This window comes from Protomyctophum parallelum (genome assembly GCF_964188405.1).
Source record: "Protomyctophum parallelum genome assembly, chromosome: 21".
In the NCBI taxonomy this organism is placed as follows: Eukaryota; Metazoa; Chordata; class Actinopteri; order Myctophiformes; family Myctophidae; genus Protomyctophum; species Protomyctophum parallelum.
In genome coordinates this window covers 20,211,197-20,235,154 of record NC_139713.1, presented here as the reverse complement: position 1 = coordinate 20,235,154, position 23,958 = coordinate 20,211,197, and the positions used below count along the sequence as shown (strand labels likewise).

Genomic DNA, 23,958 nt, shown 5'->3' with positions numbered 1-23,958 from the left:
AAATTGTAAATGCAACTTTACCCTCCATGCCCTCAGTACCCACTTACTTGTCTAATTACTTTAAAAAGGTGAGCAACACCCACAGCCATAAAACTAGAGGGAGCGTGAACAACGATCTGGTGCCACCCATTTATAAAACAAATATGGGCAAATTCACCTTTCAAAGCACTGCTACGCAGGTGTGGAATGCCCTCCCCCCCATCGCTCAAAACGAACAAATCACTGGCTTCCTTCAAGACAGGCCTAAAAACCTGTCAGCAGGTCAAAGGGAGAGGAGGTGATCGCCCCAGCCTCTTTGTGCGAATAACACCCTTCCGATTAAACCTTCGTCCCCAACCTGTGCATACTGTATATTTCATGCTTAGAGGAAATGTATATGTTGCTTTAAATTATTATTGTTATATCACTTACTATTACTGTGTTAACTTATTATTCATGTCATGTGTGAGTGGATAGGACCCGAATGGAAACAAGGCCGCAAGGTCTTTCTTCGGTGAGATCCTTTTTTGAACAAAGATGCCCGACTGTACATTGTGCTGTTTGCATTTATGTTGCCTAATAAAGTATTCAATCAATCAATCAATCACAGATCTATCTTAGACCCATCTTCATATAATAGGTCCTCACTAATAATCATGATAAAATGGCACCATTTTCTTCGACTCAGTCTGTGTCTCATAGGAGAGCTGTGGGCAGTTCAGACGCCAGTTCAGACGCCCTGTGGAAGTCCCTTCCCCAGCTTCTCTCTAAAATGCACTTTGTGCCATTTTAATAACACAATGTACCCTGAATTTACCGGGCAGTCATTTATTCTACTACGGCATTTCCGGATTTTGCCTGCGCCGATCTGGTTGGATTACATTTATTTAATGATTACAATAGTGTATTTTAGAGAGAAGCTGGGGACCTGAGACGCTTCCCAGCTCCGAGAATAGACTTTTACCAAGGTTTAGCAGGCTTTGTTTCGGTGAGTAGTTACGTCGTTTTGTTTATTTGCTGGGAATTGTAAACACTCGCACGGGAATGAGAAAATCGCTAGAGGGCTGCGGAAGGGACTTCCACAGGGCGTCAGAGAGAGACTTGCTGTAAGCACTGGACCAGGGCTACACCCAGTGGTGTCATGCTCGTAGAACGCAGTACCACACTGTGGTACCAGTCATTTTTGACGTGCACGGAACGGTGCATGTGCGTGCATGCTAGAACGCCTCCTCCAGAACAGATCCATTCGTCCAAAGCAAACTTTTTAGTTTCGCTAGCGTGCAGTAAAGATGTTTGTCTGACTATTTTAAGTCTACTTTTGTGTTTGTGTCTAAAACTCTCATACACTATTTAACAACAATGGCTTAGGCTATATCAGCTGTTCTGTGTGTTCTGCGATGCGCACATGCATGCACGTGCACACATGCATGCACGTGCACATGGCGTCATCCAGTAAAAAAAACACCATGATACCACTGGCTATACCATAGAGTGGAATCAGCCAGTGTATGAGTGCACAGGAAGAAAATACACTCATCCACGCACACACATCATAATCAGGCAGATATACGCACTCATCCATAAACACAAACATAAGACCTCACGTACGTACACACACACCCTTATGTTTATATTGCGTTGATCATTTGCTCACTGTGGGACAAACACAGGAAGAGGATATTTACCGTGTGCCCGCGCTTCCTGAAGTTAGTTTATTAGCTTACAATGCAATCTCTGTACCACATGGACATTGTGTTCAATTTCAGCCGCAGTGTGGGGTTTTCTTCCCCAAATATTTGTATTGTTATTATCCTGTATTAGACATGTATGTGTGTGTGTGTGTGTGTGTGTGTGAGAGTGCGTCCGTGCCGTGCGTGCGTGTGTGAACACAAACACAGGCAGATTATGATGCTGTAAAAACATACAAGCCAGTCAATGGGGTTTTCCTGTGTGTGTGTGTGTGTGTGTGTTGAGTTTAGTGTGATCATTGTCCAGAGCCCACTCACATTCTCACCCTCAGAGAGCATCACACTGTGTAAAGGGTGATTTACAAGCTCACAATACGTCACAATGGGTTGTGACCCATTTTGAATAACATTTTTAACACAAAACCTTTATTATGGGGGTCCCAGCAACAAAATCCTTTAAATCCTTTCAGATGGGGGACCGAGGCCAAATACAAATTAATAAAAAAGTTTACCACCAACATTTTCTATGTTATTTCTCATGGCCATGTTCTTTCCTGAATACAAGTAGACACTTTAGAATTCAGACAACAATCTCAAGGTACTGTTGCCATGACATGCATCATGTATGTGCTCATGTGCATGCACACGCACGCACGCGCGCATGCACACAGTGAGAAAATGCTGTCTCACTTTTTTGTTTACATGAATGTTAGTGATGGATTTATATATAACGCCCATTAAAATAGTCTAATAATAATTTGGTACTGTACATTTGCTGACCACCAGCTCAACGAAATGAAATATTGACAATATTGAAACATCAAATATGAATGTTTCCTCCATACTGTATATATCATGATATCATTTTGATGTCATATCACCCTGCTGCAGTACATGACGTCGTTGTCGGGCAGAAAACTTGTATCTCCAAATCTCAACCAGTCTGCGGTGTGGTAGAAACATTTGAATACTACCCTTAGTATTAGCAAAAATAGCCGATCTAAAATCTCAAAACATGTTGCATGGCAACGCGCTTTGAGCTTACAGATCGACTACTTTTTCCATTTTTGAATTTGAATACTTAAAAAAGTAACAGTTTTGAACTTATGAGGTTTCTACACGACAGCAACAATATACTAACTGGTCTAACCAGCTAGTGAGTCTCTTGAGACACCAAGGCTCTCATGGAAGGAACCTGCCTCCACTGAATCAAACACAATATTAATATTTCACAAGCCACAGGAACGCACGCATGCAAGTATAGTGTTTGTGTGTGTGCGCACACACGCATGTGTGTGTGAGAAAGTGGAACGGGAGGAAGCACTTCTGGGAATGTCAGTTTACCCAACAAGCACTCAGGAAGCACTTTACTTGTCATGACAGCACTGCCATGTTGAGATGATGGGGGTGAGAGAGAGAGATAGAGAAACAGGGAGAGAAAGAAGAAAGGAAAAAATAGTTAATAGAATAATAGAAGAAACAAAAAGGAAAAGAAGAAAGAAGAAAAACAAAAGATAAGAGAAAGATAAACAAAAACAGAAAAGGGATAGAACTAAAAAGAAATGATGTGCTAGTGTGCATAAGAAGTAAAGGTAAGCGAGAGAGAGAGAGAGAGAGAGATATAACAATTGCCATTCAAAGCAGGCTGTGAAGGGCTGTTGTTCCTGTGATGAATCAGGTACAGTCACAGAATGGGAACAGAAGAGCTTACCGGTCCATCAGCCTATTTATCGCTCAGCTACTTTAAGGTGATGTTGCTTGCACTTCTCTTCTGTAAATATGACTGTACCGTACCGTACAACTTCCAGCACGTGGGTATTGAAATGTGATGGTACTGTACATCACAGTATGTTATTACTAATATTGTAGAAGCAGGCAGACAACAAGAACGATTAAAATCAAATGCTTTGCTTGTGCCGTTACTGGCAGCGAGCCACGCACCACTGTGTTGTGATTAGAATTCCTCACAGTCCAGCCACGATGTGGCAATTCCAGTAAGTAAATACAGAGTCTGTCAGCGGCATAGTGGTTGAGAGACAGCCACCTCATTCAAACATCGCTGGCATAGCATCACTACACACATTCCCCATTGCTCTCCTGTAACTTAAATCAACAATAAACAATAACAATAAATGTACCAAATCTCTGTACGTATTTGTATGTACGTATGTACATCTCTAATCCACGAGAACCGTTCGCCCCACGACTTCAAATTTGACACACGTTGCAGACGACCCGAGGGCGTGCCCGGCGTCGAGACGGTCGGACAGGCGGTTGTCCAGAACCACCAAAAAAGGATTGCATTAGCTTGATTTTCTATGTATCTAGCCTTAGCTTGATCCGATTTCCCAACACCTGCCGAATTCCTTGCATCGGATGGCCCAGCAGGCACCGGCCTAGTATGGTAAAATGGCAATAGTGAATATGCAGTTATATTCTTCTCACAGCACTGGAGTATATCTAATTTAATGTGATGATTGTCTTTTTTTTTAATAAAGTATGGTTTCATTTACAGTACCTTTTGGGGTATGTCAATGAAAACGACACATGGTGGTATCCTTTAACCAATTAAACCTATACTACAATTCATTGACCGGAGTCCTCCATGGGACAATCTTTACTTGGACCCCTTCCTTTGTCCCCTAGTGTACACCAAATCGCTTTGCTGAAATGAGCCAAAATCAGAACGTACCCGGTTCGATTTCAACTGGGCTAAGCAACTGTCTTGCATGTTATTCTTCCTCTTTGCCCTGGCTTACAGTACCTGCCTCTTTTCACCGTCAGATGGCAAAAAAATGCCAAATCTGTTCTTTAAAAAAAAAATAAGTGGGAGTAATATGGTAATGAGGAACCTGATTTAAATAACTACTATACAGTACACCCGTGGCTGACATGAGTGAGGTGCAACGTGGTCTCATTACAATTTCTTAATAGATTTCAACATCATAAAACCAGAGTCTGTATTTCTGTGGGGCCTTTGTTTCGTGTCTGTCTGTCTGTCTGTCTGTGCACGCACAAGCTCGGCACGCTTTGTCTGTTTGTATGTGTAAATCAATAAATGCATGTGTCAGAGTTATGTACATGTATGTGTCCATTTTTGTTTTGTTTTGTCTATTTATGTTTCGGTAATACAGCCTTTAGAAAATTATGTTAACCACATTAACCCTGGTGTCCCTATTGTGAGCATATATGTCATATGTCTTCCTTCAAAAATGTGCAAAGTCAAGGCCTATTTGTATGTAATGTCTGTGTTTTTGTGATTGTCACCGATACCATTGCCAACACACCATCATCACTCGGCTTTCAGCGCCTCCAGAAAGCGGTGACCCACTGCTACAGTATCCCCCGAGTCCCCTGAGGCCGTACAGAGACTGTGTCTCCTTGACGTTACTACAGAATGCCATGAAGATGGGTTCCAGCAGCAGTGCCACGCTAGTGGCACCCAGATCGAGGTTGACACGGGCTGTCATGGCGACTGACAGGCGAAGAAAACAGAGAGAGGATCATGGGAGCCCGGCCCGACCTCTGAAAGGAACTGGGAGTCCTGGGAATTACATTCCAAGTCAAAGTCCATGTCCTGGGAATTACCTCCTGCACTCTGCAGACACTAGTACCCTTTAATACTTAAGCAATATTACACGACAGGGTGTTCTTTATCGGCATTAATGCATGTCTACGGTGCCGTACCGCATCGCAGAAGTGCACTAATGACGATAAAGAACACCCTCAAGTGTAATATTGCAATTTTACAGTTACCCTTATAACTAAGATAAACGCTAAAAAATATTTTTTGATGTAGCCTCTCTGATGGAGCCATGTATGACCACAAATGTCCCAAGAAACTAGCTAGCCTAGCTGAATTCTTTGTTTAGATTAGGTGTTCCAATATCGTGGTTAAAGCACGACTAGAAAGCTGTTTCAACCAATCAAAAACTACCTGTTGTATGACCTGGGTTTTTCACAGCATGGCCTGTCTGTGTGCGTCTTTGTCTGTTTATTATGAACTGTCATCGAGAGCACCTAGTATTTTTCTGACTACCGACTGGATTGCCATGAAATTTGCTGTGTATCTTCCTGCTCTCCAGAGGAATAAACTATTTTGCTAGCGGAGCTTTTAGACTTTAGTTGACTCAGTGTAGAGTTTTCTGAGAGCTTTGTGAAGATGCTATCAAAATATACCGCCGGCACCGTGATTCCTGAGTCTGTGGTGTAACCGATTTATTGTGGGGATGTTAGCGATTTTACACAAATATTGTGCAAGTTCTACTAATGACAGCCATATGTACCCTGCAAACGCTTCTCTAACCCATTATTTTGGGAACCATCATTTTGATGCAGTGCACAGACCAAAAATAAAATGGCCAAAAAAGCCAGTGTTGGTCTCTTTCATTAGCTTCATCTTTTGTCTGTTAACAACGTGTACAGTAGTGCTGCTGCTGTGTGTCAGACATGCGAGGCAATCAATTGTGCAGTCAATAAACGTTAACATTTCAAACTTGTTTATAATCATTCAAATCAGTCCATCAAAGGTCTGCTCCTGAACAATCAATATAATTGTAAAAGCTCATCCCAAGTTATCTGAACTCAAGCATGTAGATTGTCGACGCTTCCAATGTTTACCCAGCACAAACAAACCCCACCTTATAATATCGAACAACGCTCATTCACATATGGCAGTTGTTGTACGCATAATTATAAATTATAAATATCTACACGATGCATTGCTAAGTACAATTCATTTTGTGTTTTCATCCACACATCTCCATCCATGGCATTCCACTCGGCAGCATTTCTGTCAGCGCTGCTCACACTAGTCTCGCACCCTCCTCCTCCACCCCTTCCCCCTCTTCACCTTGCTCTTTGTCAATCTCTACGATGGTCTTTCCCCTCTCCCAGTTATCCCTTTCCCTTCATCTCTTCGCCCACCACACACCACCACCACCCCCCATCGGAATCGACAACCGTCCGTCTCTCTCTCACTCCCACAGGGGGTACGCAAACACGTTTCCGTCCATCTCTATCTTTCTCTCTCCTCACTTCTCTTCTCCTACAATTCATCTACATCTATCCAACCATCCATGTTGCTCCCTCCCTCCCGCCTTCCCTTCCACCCCACTCTCCTCTCCTCCCCAGCCTCTCATCCCCTTCCCTCTTCTCTCCCTTCAGTCTCCCAAGGCTGACAGGGCTGCAGGCGATCACCAATTATCCCAGCGAGATGCTGTCTGCATCTATACGTCACACACACACACACACACACACACACACACACACACACACACACACACACTGCCACATAGCAATCCATGCCACATGGGTCCCCCGTCAACACACATACACCTCATCCATATCCAACACACACTCATCTTTTGTTCTTTGTGTTGCCACAGAAATATCTTTCATCTTAATGGCGGAGGATGAGTATTCCACGTCCCTGTCCCCACGGTATTAGATCCTACTTTCGTATAATTCATCCATGGTGTTCAGTATACGTATGTGTGCCACGCAACTTTGAAAACAGGTGAGCTGCAGTATTTCTACCGTGATGCTCTAGTCTAGAGCCGAACAGAACTGTGGGTGTGGGGTCACACATGAACAGAACTGTGGGTGTGGGGTCACACATGAACAGAACTGTGGGTGTGGGGTCACACATGAACAGAACTGTGGGTGTGGGGTCACACATGCCGGTCTCTATTTGAGACATTGTGGGGCAGTTCTATATACACAAATACACTTTGTATTTGTGTTCTCTCTCTCTCTAGCATCTAAATGTGGTGCTAGGCATAGTCAAGGGAACTTGACCATGAGGCCATATTTGACCATTTGGGGTGAGAAATGTGTTGGCACCTGGCATAGACAGGGATCACAGACGGTATGCAGAGGGAATGGCCAAGTCGGTGTGAAGATGTGACGAAATGCAAAAAGATATTCACCGAGCACAACATCACTGGTCTCCTCTGGGTCCTGACCCACTGATGGAGAAACACTGCTCTGGCATCTCAACTGTGATATTTTCACAGTGACCCCACTGGCTCCTAGCACAACAACACAGTAGTAGGCTATACACAGTCTGAAATATTCATGATTAGGGTTGCAAGTCTCGATTATTTTTGCAGTGATTATTCTATCAATTAAAATTCGGATTAAACAAATAATCAAGAAGCAGGTTTATATATATATATATATATTCTTTTTTTATATATTTCACTTCGTCACACAATGGTGTCATGCAAAAGTGAAAATAGTGAAAATAGCAGATTTGCAACGCAACACATCACATCACGACCCATTGCGAGCTTGTACTTTTCGCCTAGAGCGTTGCAGTCCCGCCCCCTTTCAGAACAACGAGTGGCCCAGGAAATGATTCTCCATTCATTTTCTCCATAGGCTTTTCAAAAAGTATTTATTTAAAGACGGTTACGCCGCGGACAAAGCCAACTCGGATCGTGACAAATCATGACAATGAACACAATGTTTTGGGCCGATCAAATAATTTATAAGAAGAAAAACAAAACAAATAGTGTTGTATCCTGCCTTTATTTTCTTCTTTCTAATTATTTGATCGGCCCAAAATATTGTGTTTGTTGTCATGATTTGTCATGATCCGAGTTGGCGTAACCGTCGCGGCGTAACCGTCTTTAAATAAATACTTTTTGAAAAGTCTATGGAGAAAATGAATGGAGAATCATTTCCTGGGCCACTCGTCGTTCTGAAAGGGGGCTGCGACGATCTATAATGGCATATAATAGGGATCCATCGTTTTTTAACAGTTTGATTAACTGTTGCACCCCTAATTCATACAGTCAGTCATATGGGCATCATGTATAGTCATAGACTCTGTCTCGGTCTTGATTTGACTTTAGGTGGACTCGTGTATTCACACAGTCATGTATTCCCACAGTCGGTCATTTATTCATGCAGTCACAGTTGTGATTTTACCTTGCGTGACGACCAGTTACACAGAGATGCTGTACTGTGCTTAAATGTTTTCCATAAATAGAGATGTTCTTTGCACTACATGGAAACACATATAATCCTGGGGGACACCCGGGAGAGATGGGAAAGAAAGGCTTGAGAGAGGGAGGGGGGAGAGAGAGAGAGAGAGAGAGAGAGAGAGAGAGAGAGAGAGAGAGAGATCGAAGTGAGAGAGAGAGAGAGGGGGTGAGAGGGAGAGATGGAGATGTAGAGGACACACCGTGAAATCTTCAGGTTTCATTTAACTATACGAGACTGTACAAATGGAACAAAATGGACCAGTAACAGTGCATTTTAAAACGCACGCTCGAATGGAGAAAGGGACACGGGCAGAAGGGTGGATGAAGTGGTTAATAGAGAAGGACAGAGAAAGAGAGAGAGAGAGAGACAGAGAGAGAGAGAGAGAGAGAGAGAGAGAGAGAGAGAGAGCGAGAGCGGTGGGGGTGGGGTTGGAATTGAGTCCAGAACCAGTTAGTATATTCTGGCCTACATTCACAATGCTTCGGTAGAAACATCACACACACACACATCATACATCACTTGCACACATAGACGCACCTGTTTTGTACTCTGACCTGTGGCCCATTGTTAAAATACAACAAATGCACACAAAGATATGCATGCTTGCAAAACAGTCATAAATATGCTGTTAACGGTACAGCCCACGGATGGATACATTTAAACACACACATACAGTGCACGCACGTGCACACCCACATTAACCAGACAGTTCAGTACACGGAAGTTAGCACAGAGAGAGAGAGATTAACTATTAACAGTACAATACACGGATGGATGCATTTAAAACACACACCCATGTGCATGTGTGTTTTTAATGCAGCCATCTGCGCGCACACACACACACACACACACACACACACACACACACACACACACACACACACACAAGTCTGAACCGAGGCGACACTGTAAAGCAAAAGCAGGCTATATTACGAGTGCTGCATTAGTACAATGCACAGCTAGGATACACACGTCACTTAGCTATTTTCTCTGAGAGGAACAAAATGTAAATAAAATGACACCAACATTTTCTGAAAGGGCAAGGTAGAGACGACAATGGGTGCAAAATTACACGACCATATCTGCTTTTAGGTGGCTTCGAAATAGGCTCCCATCAGGCAGTTGTTCAGAGCTCTTAGACTTGAAAGGCACACCGATTAACGCACGCACACACACACACACACACACACACCTGTGCGAGATAGATTGTTTGCTTATGTGCGCACACACACACACACACACACACACACACACACACACACACACACACACACACACACACACACACACACACACACACACACACACACACACACACACACACACACACACACACACACACACACACACACACACACACACACACACCTGTGCGAGATAGATTGTTTGCCTAGTATTGTAGACAATATTATAAATCACAATTATGATAATAATTCTTAATAATTATTTTCATGGTTTTGTTGCTCATTGCATTCATGGGTGTCGTGTTTGTCTCTGTCCAAACGCTACGTAATGGCCTCTGTGATTTTGTGCCTGATGGATGGCGAGATGGGTTCTGGTTATTAACCGCATGAGTCCTAGTGTCCATGCTGTTCTGGAGGCCAACATAGTCTATCACCAAGCTCACAATGGCTGTTTTGGGCTAGACTTGGTGTGTGTTGTGCATGTATATGCATACACATGAGCCCTAGTCAATCTGCTTGTGTCTCTGTCTCTCTCTCTGAACTGGAGGCTAAATAAACACTGCCAAGAATTATTGAAATATTTTCATAACTGCAAGCATGTACACTAGTACTGTACTGCAAGAGTGCAGTTTCTCTCACGGATTCTGGAGTGCAGAACACCTGCACTGTCTTCACGTGGGCCATCCTCCACTAAAGAAAACTCTTAGTTAGAAGTAGTCCCCACTGTGGATAAAATTACTCTTCTTTTCGTATCTATATATACACACAGATGTGCATGCACATGCTGTATTGGAAGGTTCCCATGTCGATCCCCAGCTCTTCCTGTCTGAGTCAAAATGTTCTTGAGCAAGACACTGAAAATCTAACTGCTTCCGATGAGTAGGTTGGTGCGTTGCATGGCTGCCTCTACTATACTGTCGGTGTGGGAGTGTATGTGTAACGTGAATGGGTGAATGTTCTGCACATTGTATAGCGCTTGGGCAAAAGGTGCAATAGAAAAGCACCAGCATTTGAGGTTAAACACATCCAGAGTTTGAAACTATGACCAACGACCAACAAAAAACATATATATACCTACTAATATACAGAGAGAAATACAACAAGAGCAAGATTTGTTAACTGTTAAAAAAAGAAGGTTCACCAATGGAATACAACCACCCTAAGGACTACTCTCTGTACCACGTACAGGACCTACTGCACATGTAAACAGAGCTGCTACCTTTAAACACATCTTAAATCTGAGCCTTTCTTTTTGGTATACTATTTACATAGTCTTGAGAAAATATGCTATTTGTCCCAAAAAGATAGCTGCCATTTGTTTCAAAACCCTGTTTAACATGTATATAATGACGCAATGTGACATTTTCAACAGTTTTTATTATATTTTGACACTTGCTTTGACAATGCAAATGTATGTTTTCTCATGCCTTTGAATTCAATTGTATTTGAAGCACAGTAATGTTCTTCAAAGTAATGTTCCATCTGCTACATGGGTACATTTGGGCTATATATATTTTATAGTAACTGGACCCATAGGGCTATTTCTTACACTGTGTATAAGCCCGTGCTTACACACATTACTGGTGTAATGTATACAGTTTAGTATAGAAGTTATTTTTACATATTGCTGATGGAACACCAGAGAAACTTTTTCTTCCCCTTGTCTTGTCAGCCATAGGCTTGCATCACCAGTCTGAGTGTATATACAGTCTGTGTCACTGTGTCACTATGTCTTCAGGCATGCCATTAGGCCCGGTGACAGCAATTTCCTAATTATCTCCCCATAGAAATTCCAATGTGAGATGTATGTATGGACAGACAGCGGTGATACATGTGGTGTTTCATATGATTTGACATGTAATGCTCTTCACCTTTCCTTTTTTTCCTTTTCTACGGAAATATAAATAATGCGTGTGTCCTCACTGTATCTATACATCCAGTATAACAAAATTAAGTATTTCAGATGATTCTTATGAAACAAAACTCAAATCACCACTGTGTGTTTTTTCTGTCTTTTATCTAATTACCAACACTACACATTCAGCATTTGATGTCTTTCCTCTTTGCAAAATAACAATCATCTGAACTGCAAGGTGCAGAGTCTCCCATTTATAGCTAAACATAAACATAATGTGACCAGTGCCAGTGGTTTAATATACAAGTTATTTACATATTATGAAACTGCACACTGTAACCTTTCATATGATGTATTGCTCATGAAAATGAAGAAGATATGACCATTTGAAACTTGTTGAACCTTCCCAAATTAGAGCATTCCCCCTTGCTATTTCAGCAGTGATCTATGACTTTAGGGGGCGCTGTTTTCCCTTCATTCCTCCATTATTCAACCAGCAGTGTTGCCATGTCTGCTTATTATAATTAGTTGGCCTTGTTTCTAAAGAAAAATAATGCATAGGCCTACTGTACCAATTTTATAATAATTTATAACCTGTTACTAAAAATGTATTTGACAAAAAATAAAGTGTAGTTGATTATTTGGGCTTGTTTTTAAAGTGTAGTTGATTATGGAGAGTTGGTAACCAAGTGGACCCTTATTAGATCAGGCCTATGTAAATGTTCCAGATGAGTAGCCTACAAATAAAATGGCTATATTAGCCTGTTATTATTATTTGTCTGCAGAAAATAATGTATGCCAGGGTCCAGTTGTAGATCGGCTATTTTCGCTTATTTTGGGCTTGTTTTCATATACCGGGTTGCTTATTTCTCAGAACCTGGCAACCCCGCGATAGCTTTTTATCTACGTTTTGCATTATATTGATATCAATCCTGTAGCTAAAACAAGTACATATCGCGCTATATTACATATCGATGTGATCTGCGTTATTATGACCTTAATTTTCATGGCAGGTACATTCCAAAGTAACTAATAATAGCCACGTTATGGTGACATAATGTTACAATATTTACATTGTATTCTTCTTCTGCTATTGGAAACAGGAAGCCATTTCAACATGTTCCATTGTTCTGATTCACCAGTGCCCCCATCTGGAACATTAGCTTTAGGTGGACCGAAAATAAACACACTTTTTACAAAATACGATGGTTAATACTTCTTTCTCTGCTATTTCTGTTAGCCAGTTAGTAAAAGACTAGTATTATCTTCAAAAACTATTGTGTACAAAAAAGCGGATTTTAGCGGAATTTGCATACTTTGAAAGGAAAGCTGATTTTCTGATTAGCATTGGTTAGCATTGCTTAACCCAATTGTTAAAATATTAGACATAGTGACTTGTTTAAGCAATTGCAACGACTTAATGACACTAAAACGACTTTCTGATGGAATAAAAACATTCTTTAACATTCCAACTGTGTTAATGTGGCTAAAAACGAAAACCACCAAAAAAAGAAATGAATTGTATTTTCATCTATAACTGTATATCAACTGTGCCGACTTGTGGTTGAAATCACTGGACTGGGACACATATGTTGTTTTTTGTCACAATAGTAGTAACACTTATGGATTTGTACAGTCCCTTCACTAATGAAATTGCAAAGGGCTGCAGAATAAAATGAACAAGGCATACATATCAATAGGGGAGTCTCACATAGCTTGCTTCAATGCCCATAGCTCATTAAAAGCTTACTCAGCAACCTTCAAAAACTATATTGGACTCCTCAAAAAGAAAATACTAAAATTAAGTATAGGCACAGAAAATGTGTATAATGTAATGCGCTTGGGCATTATACTTACACCATTATACTACAACAAAAAGCAAACTAAGCTGAAATAGCCACCAGCAAAGCGTGTGGGGGTGTACGTGCATGCGTGTGTGGCGCATGTGTGAAAAAGAGACAGATATTAGACAGATAGATAGATAGATAAACAAAACTGTGTGTGCGACGTGTGCGCACATTTTGCACGTGCGTGCATGCGTGCGTTTGTGTGTGTGCTCGTGTGCGTATGTGTGTGCATGTGTGTGTGGCCGTTCTAGGACACACTGTCCTCTGGAACTCAACTAATGTGTTGGTCCCGCTCCCCAGCGGATCTCCCGTGGTCCCTGGGGAGCGACGTTGGAGCAGGTGGAGCACAGGGTGGAGGAGAGATGTGGCAACCATTGGGTCAGGACCCGAAAGTGGGTCATGATGATGAGGCGTTCAGGTGACATGTGTATAAATCCACATGAATACAGGAATGCTGCATTATTTGGTATACACAGAATGTGAAACTCCATGCAGCATTGTTCTGTGGAAAAGCTTTGCTGTAAATAGCTCACAGCGACGATATTTAATGTTGAGTGAAAAACCGAAAAGTCTCTAGTAATAAGAGCGCCCCTCACTTCACACATTTTTGGTAATAGGACACCATGTAGCATGGACTTTGGAGTACATATATAAATGGCTTTCAAATAAAACATCATTACCACCTTGCATTACAACTATGAAGACATTACGGCTTGGGAATCAGCCACCAACTCCCACAATTCAATGTAACTCTCTCCTCTACCTTCTGGTCCTTTGTCCAGGCAGCTAACTGCCTGCTTGCCATTTCATGTGGTCTCTAAGGCCTTATTCACACACACTCACGCACAAACGCACAAATGCACGCACACACACACGCACACTCACACATACACGCACACAAGCTGCTTACCTCATCAAAGTCTATATGGCCTGAAAGCTCTTGAAAGTCTTTCAGGATTAAGTCAAATAAGAACCAGCACATACCATTTTATATACACTATACTGATTATTAGTTGTTGTTGATGTAGTAGGCTATCACAGCTGTTGACAAAGCGCTGCTTTTGTGAATAAGAAGAGAAGAAAAAGAGGTGAAAAGACGAGGGAGGACAAGAAGATGCAAAGGACCCGAATAGAGGAAGGAAAAGCAAAGAGTGGTGTGAAACCATGGAAACACGTCGTAGAGGGAACCAAAACGTACGGCTCAAAATAACAGAGCAGCTAAAAACAAAGTACTGCCAAACAAACACTGTCAAGTCACCAGTGTTCATTTAACTCTGAGAGTCTACGAAATGGAAGGGTTCATTTTGGTCAGGTGGAGCACTGTATGTGGACTCTTTGAGTTACAAATACATACAGGATACATTAAGGATTTTACTGTGAAGCACTGAGGGAGTACCATGAACTCTATTAGCTACTGAGAAGCCTGCACCCACAAATATATATACCGATATATAAAATCTATCTGAGTCAATAACACGCACGCACACACCACCACACCACACACCACACCACAACGAAGGAGATATGGAAACAAATAATGATAAGAAACGAAGTAAACACTAAACAACAAACCAGACACTATAGTGCACAGCAGAACACCTAGAGCTCTGTGCAGAATAACAACTACGTCCTGTCAGGAGAGTATGTTTATACAGTCCCTTTGACTACAATCTGCACAGCAAAACCCTGTGTTGAACCCCAACGTTGGGCTGTAAACTGCAGGAATTATAGGCAATCCTTTTCACACATTTTCAGGAGTGAAGGAGTGTCTGTGGGATAGGATGCTATTTTATTCATGTGTTATGAATGTGATATACATATATATTTTTTTCTTTTTACACATTTGGATCATTAGACTGCAGTTTACAGCAGCATAATTACAGACAGAGACAGTGTTACAGATTTGTTAACTCATTACAAATTATGTCATTGCATGCCATGATGTGACACAGGTGTGCACCTATACACTGCCATACAGCATGTTCAGCATAAACAGTGAGCAGGAAGCTAATAATGCCATTACTATGATACTTCCCAAATTAAGTTATATTTCTCAGTCGTTTTCTGTCTTTCAGTATTTTCTTAAACAAACAAATAAATAAATAAAATGGTGCATGGTTGCTTTTTTTTGGGGCATAAAAACGACCCTGCCTATGGGCTTCTCTAAAGGAACTTAACTTCAGATGCACACAGGAGGGGGAGGGGTAAAGCCTTATACGGTTGGCAGTAGACTGTTGACCTAGTTTCTAGGCCAAATGTTACATCGCGTTTTTCGGCAGATTTTTGGCTTAGGGCCAGATGATGTGTGGCTCACCGTGGCAGCTGGCAAATTTGGACGATGCAATATGCCACGTCGGTGGGCTTACCGGCGGGACACGTTGCTTTTTTTCCACCGCGGTTAAGTATTTCACACCATCATATCCCCTAGACCGCTAACCATTCACAGTGTGTGAGAGGAGAGCATAACTGTGCAGGCAATAGCATAAATCCACTTTGTGTCTGGTATCATTGTGCATATGCAAATTGCATGGAACCAGCCCACAGTTCTAGGTTGAGCCATGGGAATATAAATCACATCTATTCACCGATGCTATATGCGACGGCAACTCCCTCTAACCAGTGTTGCGTGAATGAGAACCTTTTAAAGGTGATTTAAACACTGCATAAAGAGAAGACACAGCAACGGCGGTACAGAATTAATGCTGGAAAGAGTGGAGAATGTAATGAACAGCCATGGGAGAGGATATTGATTCTCTCCAGGATAATCTGTTTCGACACCCTGACACTCAAATACGCTAAAGATATTGCTTATATACGTACTAGCCATTGCGTTTTTTCAGTGGTATGCACTGAATTAGTGAGCCACTTTTAGAGGAATATGGAGGTGATTATTAGAGCTACGGTACTGTATGTAATTTACCAATTCCAATATGGGATGACCACACCAATATGTACTATAGAGCACCGGAGTCTGACGTCAATATCGGTAGAGGGCGCCAAGTCCACGGGTTCATGTACTTTTTTATTTGCATTGTAATCCCCTATTAGGGGGATTTTACCTCTTATAAGAACTGCGATTGAAAAATAAGCAAATCATCCCAGCCGTTTCACTCATATGGATATGAAGAATCAACTGACTGTGAGATGTTACTGCTGCTGAATTAGTTACATTTTCGCTAGAATCCACAGACTGTATCAAATATGAGGGACTGACTGTCATAAACGATACAGAGACACCTTCCCGACAATATCGCCAGGGCAGTTTGTTTATTTTTGTACCACAATGCTTATATGAGATGATTGTGTTATTCTCCATAGAGAAACACTTCCATCAACCAGGGAATGGGCGAGTGACATCAGGACTTCGGCGCTCTATAGTACACACTTCCAGTATCCTATAGTATAATATATTTATTGACATCCACAAGGACACTTCTTGCACCATTGGGTGCTTGGACTGGAGTGCAAATACACACACTCATCACATCATGCATCACCACATGATTTACACATGAAAGGACTGCAATGGAACTGAGCTGCTGGCTTTTTGCATTAAAACCTTTTTGCGTGTTTTTTCAAGTGTTTGATAATGTATGTGTTATATTTATTATCAATAAAGAATCCTCCCAAATCCTCCTGATACAACAGAAGGTAGACACAGATACAAATAATCACATTTTCTCACACACACACACACACACACACACACACACACACACACACACACACACACACACACACACAGCACCCTTTCTCACCTTGACACGACCCGTTGATTTCCTCGAAGCCTGGCTGGCAGACGCACTTCCCGATGGGCACCAGCCACTCGCCCTCGGCGCTGCAGTGCATCCTGGGCCGCTCGTCCAGCAGGGCCAGGGAGCCATTGACGCAGCGGCCCGCCACCTCCACCAGCTGCGAGGCCTCCGAGCCCGGGATGGTGTCGGGGAACTCCGCCAGGCTCTTGACCAGCAGCGGGCAGCGCTTGTAGAACACGCGCACCGACACCAGGGCGATGCAGGAGCCCAGGTCCTGGAAGGCCAGGTAGAAGCCCTTCCGGGTCAACGGGCCCAGGTCGCGGACCTCCGTGTTGAGCTTCATGACTCGGTCGCCCAGGTCCAGCTCGGTGAAGCTCTCGTCCGCGGCGATGGTGTCCACCTTGGTGTACCGGCTCTCCTTTATCGTGCGGTCCACTGCCTCCATCACACCGCCTACTCCTCCTCCTCCTCCTCCTCCTCCTCCCGCGTCCATCATCTCGTCGCCGTCCTCGGCGTCCGCCTCGTCGCCCTCGTCCGTCTCGTAGTAGTACATGTTGAAGGTCTCCTTGCAGGTGCCGACGCCGCCGGGCAGACTGTTGCAGTCGCGCAGCGTGAACTTGAGCTCGATGAAGACCCGCTGGGCGCCTTCCGTCAGGATCCAGTTGGTGTGGAGCCAGTTGTTCTGGTTCTGCTCCATCACCCGGCACACCTGGTAGGTGTGAATGGGGGCGTAGTCCTCATCTACCTCCCCGATCTCCTCCCACTGAGAGAGAGAGAGACACACAGAGAGAGACAGGGAGACAGACGGGGAGAGAGGGAGCGAGAGGCAGAGAGTGAGAGAGAGGAATGGGCGAAAGAGTGGTGGAAGGTGAGGAAGCGAGGGATAAAGAGGGGGAGAGACACAGATGGAGTTGGACAGATAGGAGGAAGAGAGAGAGAAAGACAGATAGAAGAAAGAGAGAGAGAAAGAGAGAGAGTGAAGGAGGCATGGAGAGAGAAAGGGAGGGAGAAAGAAAGTACAATGGAAAGAGATGTGAAAGAGAGGAGAGATGGAGTGACAGAGAGAAATAGAGAAGATGAAGAGAGACGGAGAGGAATTAGGAAAGGGTGATAAACCGGGACCAATGCTTCCTCTGAGGGGAACATTGGTCAGGATTCACACAAAACTAAGAGATATTTAATGTCATCATAAACTACAGCAACACACGTTTATTACACTGTAAAATCCTCAGTGATCATTTAACAGTGGACACAGATTTACACATTTCTCGCACGTCTACACGACACGTACATTTGTTTGGGAGTGGGTGTGCACTCCGCCTCGCTTGTGTGTGTGTGTGTGTGTGAGACGTGTGTGTGACAGTGTGAGAGTGTGTGTGTGTGTCATCACATGTGTATTTGTGTGTGTCAGACAGCAGAGATCAGCATTAATTCCGCCCGCTGGCCACCTGGGACCAGGCTATTATCTGCATCACTAACACTCTCCCATGGCTAATACAGGCCCTTCATCATGTCAGCGTAATACCTGGGACCAGGCTATTATCTGCATCACTAACACTCTCCCATGGCTAATACAGGCCCTTCATCATGTCAGCGTAATATGGCCACGGGGACCAGTCTATGATCTGGTGTTACAGCATAATAGCCTGTATTAATCAACCGCTGGCTGGAGTCATTTGACTGTTGGCTTGGCGTCTCTCATCTCTCTTGTTCTACTTTTGCCCCTCCACCTTTCTCGCACTCTTTGTGTGTGTGTGTGTGTGTCTGTGTACGTCTATAACAATCTCACGGGTATGCAATGTCCGTCTGAATACATGCTTGTGTTCGTGTAAATTTTTGATACACAAACTGCTCCCTCCGTTCGTCCCTCTCCCCCTCGTTTCCCACTCTCTCTTCTTCCCCATCTTGCTCTCCATCGCTCCCCATCTGGCATTGCTCTCTTCTCATCTCACACTCTCTCTGAAGCCCTCCGTTTCTTCTCTCTCCATTCCGCTCTCCCTCTCCCTCTCCCTCCTAGTCTAGTCCAATCAGCACCACTACAGACATTAAGCTTCTTACTGGGCAGATCACACCGATCCAACAGCCTGCATTGGGATTTACAGGGCTTAATGCCGCCCTACTCCACCCCAAACACAGGCACACACACACACACACGCACGCACGCATGCACGCACAGGTGGAAGTACTGTATGTTGTTGCACTCTCTCGTGATCACGGTGGGCAGCCCAAAAGGGATTTGAACCCACGACCCTCCTGGTGTTAGACAGAAGCAAAGTGTCAGTTTACCTGGGATGGGAGCGCCATGGGGAGATGCCTTCCATATCTGCATGTATCCCCAACAAATACCAAAATTGTAAATGTGATATACTAAGAAAATCCGACCAAATGTGTCAGATCTTGTTGTATCTGCCTCTAAGGGGACAAGTGGACAAATGTCCCCCACAGTATAACAGAGTCAAGTATTCAGGCCTGTCGGTGTGTGTTTTGTGTTTTCCAGAGTGGAGTCATTAGCCCCACACCCAACCCCCAACCTGGACGACCAGGTGCTGCACAGACTAGTGTCAAACACCACCAGACAGCTTTGACTAAGTTGGAACCCTCAAGGGAAGAGAAACGGGCCAGCCAAAAATGCACCTGGTGGCGGTATCTCCAGGCCGACGGAAGAGACTGGGATGCACCTGGTCGCAGATAGAAAAGAACGCCAGCGACCGAGAACTCTGGAGGGTCCCTTGTCGACGGCCTATACCCCAGTAGGGTTGTAAGTACCCATCCTCTTGGTGTACACTACAAATGCTCTCACCCATGTGTGGAAAATAAGGAGAAAGTTGGTTCACCTGAACAGGTCACTCTTTACAGCATGGATCTGCATGAGTCTTGCCATCTAGAAGAGGGTATGTGTAATGTGTATAATGTGTTTCTGAAACTAATCTTGCGCCAGCAAGTACAGAAGTACTTTGCCCAAATTTGGAGTTATACCTCATAGATACGATTATGTCATCTATACTGATGACATAGATGACCGACAGGCTGGCCTGTCCAAGATCCACATTGGAGCCAACGCCGTTTGATCAAGTCCTACATCGACATTCTACCCAGAGAAGAGTTGCTCTTCTGTTCTTCCTTAAATAATCACACTAATCATTAATGTGTGCTTTTGAGTTGACCACAATATTTGACCCCATTTATTGATCTCTTTCCCACACAGTAGACTGGAATTCAGATCGTGTCACTTTAGTCATTGTTCCTATTGAAACACTATAGCCAGCTGAGCTCCTGCCATCCGTACCTCAATAATGAACCCTCGATCCATTCAGGGATTGCCCGTAAGTGCCGTTAGTCTTAGTCCTACGTGGCCGGTTAAGACTGAGGTGTGGCCGGTTAAGACTGAGGTTGGTTAGTGACCTACGTGGCCGGTTAAGACTGAGGTTAGGGTTTGGGATAGTGTTATTTTCTGAATAATGACATGGCACCGTTCATTCATTTTAGTCACATACTGTAAATATTTTTCTCTCGTCATCTTGATCCAAAATTGAGGTTAACATTGCATGTTCAGCATTTTGTGTACATGCCACAGTGCATGACAGGATGTTAATTGCTTTATGGTATCATGCAGTACACAGAGGACAGGAAGCAGACGCTTTCGTCAGTTATTAATAATTATTTCGTTTATAGTTATTTAGGATTTGAATTTAATTTGCCATCAGTCTGTATGCCACTAAGGAATAGATGTAAGTAATGTGGTCCATGGTTTGTAAGCAGTAGAGCTACACGTCGCTGTTTGGCATCCAAAAGTATTACTTTTTAGGAAATATATAAAATAATAACCTGTAATCCAATGGACCCATTGTAGTTATTATTTAGTCAAAAAGCTCTTGTTAATACTTTGGCTCAATATTTCTGAAAGCCACAGACGTATCCACTTTCAACCTGGTAGATATCCATATTTTGGGAATGAAAACTCAATCTTCCCCTTTGCCTGGCGGAGATCATGCTGAGAAATCACTCATACAATCCCTCTCCCTTCACATTTTATAATCACATTATCTACGTCTGCTCCATTTTACATTGTAATCCCTGCATCCATAGTGATCTAAATGTAACCCTGAGCTTCAGATCCCCTAGCGCACAGACATCACAATAGATAAGCCTTTATTGATCCCTCCGGGGAAATTCAGGTGTCAGCGCAGCAACAGCGGCGCACATAAAAGCACGAAAAACAGGATAGGTAACAGGTAAGAGTAGAGAGATACAAATAAGGAAAATATATTCAACTATAATGCAAATCACCCAAAAATTACACTAACCCAGGTTCCAGCTCGAAAACGTCTACCCTCTCCTCGCACTAAAAAGGATACCGCCTGTATTTTAAACCACGTGAGATATATACACGTATACTTTGCGAATAGCTAAAATGACTGATCTAAAAGATCACATGATGACACATTCTGAGCTTATATTATTATTATTATTATGAACTGATATTTTCACCATTAATGTTTTTAGAAATAAGAATTGAGACCCTTCTAGACTGCACTTCAATGTACCTTATTGAACGGTAGTGAATAACAAAGACTCTGGTGACCTGTAATGTACAATCATGTGTGGTGTACTCGTTTTGTCTGTGCATTGTAATGTCCGTATTGTGGTACTCGTTTTCCGGTTATGTTGAAAAAAGAAAAATGTGTGGTTCTATATACATTTGAATTGTGATTGAACGGTTGTGAAATTTCAGAGCCTCAATAAAAATACATTGAAAAAATATATAATAATAATTAAAAATGTAAAATAAATGTTTTGCCTGTGATATGCTCCAAATGATATGCCCCCCATTGTTCGTTTGTTCTGTAACAGAGGTCTATCCATCTCTTCAGTTCTCTAGTAAACATAAAATATATTTTCAGATTGGGATACAAAACACCACAATGGAAATAAGTCGCACGACATCCTTGAATTTGTATCCTTGATGTTTCTCCGATGAACATGAACGTGTAACATGTGTATTTCTCGTATGATGTCTAATCAAATCAAATCAAATACCAAATTCTTCCAAGAAGGAGAAATAATTAATTTCGTCCAATGAGGAGAAATAATTCATACAGGGTAAACAAGTGAAATTTGAAGTGATGAAACAAATGAACACGAATTGTAACACTATAAAATGCAAGCTGATATAATAAATGGGTTATCTCTGAACAAACACCCCAGACTGCAGCAATGATTACCAGAATATACAACACAAATATTTTTCTTTTAACCTCAAAATAACACTTACACCAACTTGAATCCATCATTGTTAAATTGTAGTTGGAAAAGTGCAAAAGATTTATAATGTTCAAAAGGACAAATATCGCACTGCTATAAGTGCAATTAAAGAGTTATATTAACACCACAGATTTTACTGTGCAGAGTGAAAATTGACACTCAGGAGGACTTTGGATTTGGGAGAAGCCTTCTCAGCACAGCGGCCATTATTAGTCTTCAGACATTGTCAGAGGTGTGAAGGCCTTTATTAGCACATATCCAAAGTTAATGGAGACATGTAACAGAGACACAGCTGACAGCCAATCAGTACCAGTAGGAATGTAATGTAGACACAGTAAGTGCCAGTGCTCTTGCTCTTCCATAACCTTTCTTATGCTTAAGTTATATTCGACGTACGATGGTGTCCCACGTTGAAAATAACCAATCTACAAGCTCACAATTTGTTGCAAGCAGGCCCATAGCTTGGCTGCTATTGTTCTATTAATAAAAAAGGTAAAAAGAAAACCTGAAAACTATGCAAAAAGAACGATCGGAAGAGAAGGAAATTACCCGGTAATAACAAGGGGGATCAGATTTCATCGACACGACCGAACACTTGTTGATTACAAGCGAGGTCAAGTGCCTTGCTTGCTTTAGGGACACTTCTGGGTGAGCCGAGGGGGGGTCGCCCTTCAGACTCCCAGGCGGCCTGCCAGAACACTCAGCTACCGCCTGACCAGCCTTCCCCTGCGCCGCCGCCAGCCTGCAAGCGCCTCATGCACATACTCATGCCTAGATGTCCCTCAAGGCACACCTCGACCTGCTGCTCGTTATAGTGTCACGAGTCAGCCGAGATGGAGAGAGAATGAGAGAGAGTTGTCGACCAAATAATACAGACAGAGGCAGACAGATGGGACAGAGAGACACACGTGGAGTTCTAACACCAAGATTAATTACAACGAATACGTGGTTAGGTTACCGTTTGACAAAACTGGGAAACGTGCCCCGTTCGTTGAAAGCATCTCAGCCACCACCTGTGCTACACCCACACCGCTCTCATGTCCACTAAACACTAATTGTCTGTCTTCTTGCCAGTTGCCATCTTGTGTGTTCTTATGTGTACTCTACTTTTACTCTCTGTATTTTGTTTGTTGTTTTGTTGTTAGTTAAAGGACCACTTCACCACTTTTCAATCTATCTTCATATAATCACTAATCACTAATAATCATGATAAAATGGCACAATTTTGTTCTACTCAGTCTGTGTCTCATACTGTGGGCAGTTTAGAAACAGTCTTCCAGTGACATCATCATTAGACAGATTTTTTAAACAAGATTTCTTTACAAAAATGTTTAGATTTTCATTATCGTGAGAACGATGGCTTCCATTTTCGCATTGCAACTTTTCAGGACTAGA

The 23,958-nt window shown here is 42.7% G+C and overlaps 1 protein-coding gene across 1 annotated transcript in view; it reads right to left on the bottom strand.

Annotated features, from left to right (window-relative positions):
• The window catches only part of epha5 (EPH receptor A5), a gene marked incomplete at its 3' end in the record, with an annotated part of 104,892 nt that overhangs the window by 60,025 nt on the left and 20,909 nt on the right, over positions 1–23,958 (bottom strand). The window contains exon 3 of the mRNA XM_083793285.1: positions 17,305–18,064. Within this exon, the coding sequence (XP_083649411.1) occupies positions 17,305–18,064 (760 nt within the window). The remainder of the gene's footprint in view (positions 1–17,304; positions 18,065–23,958) is intronic.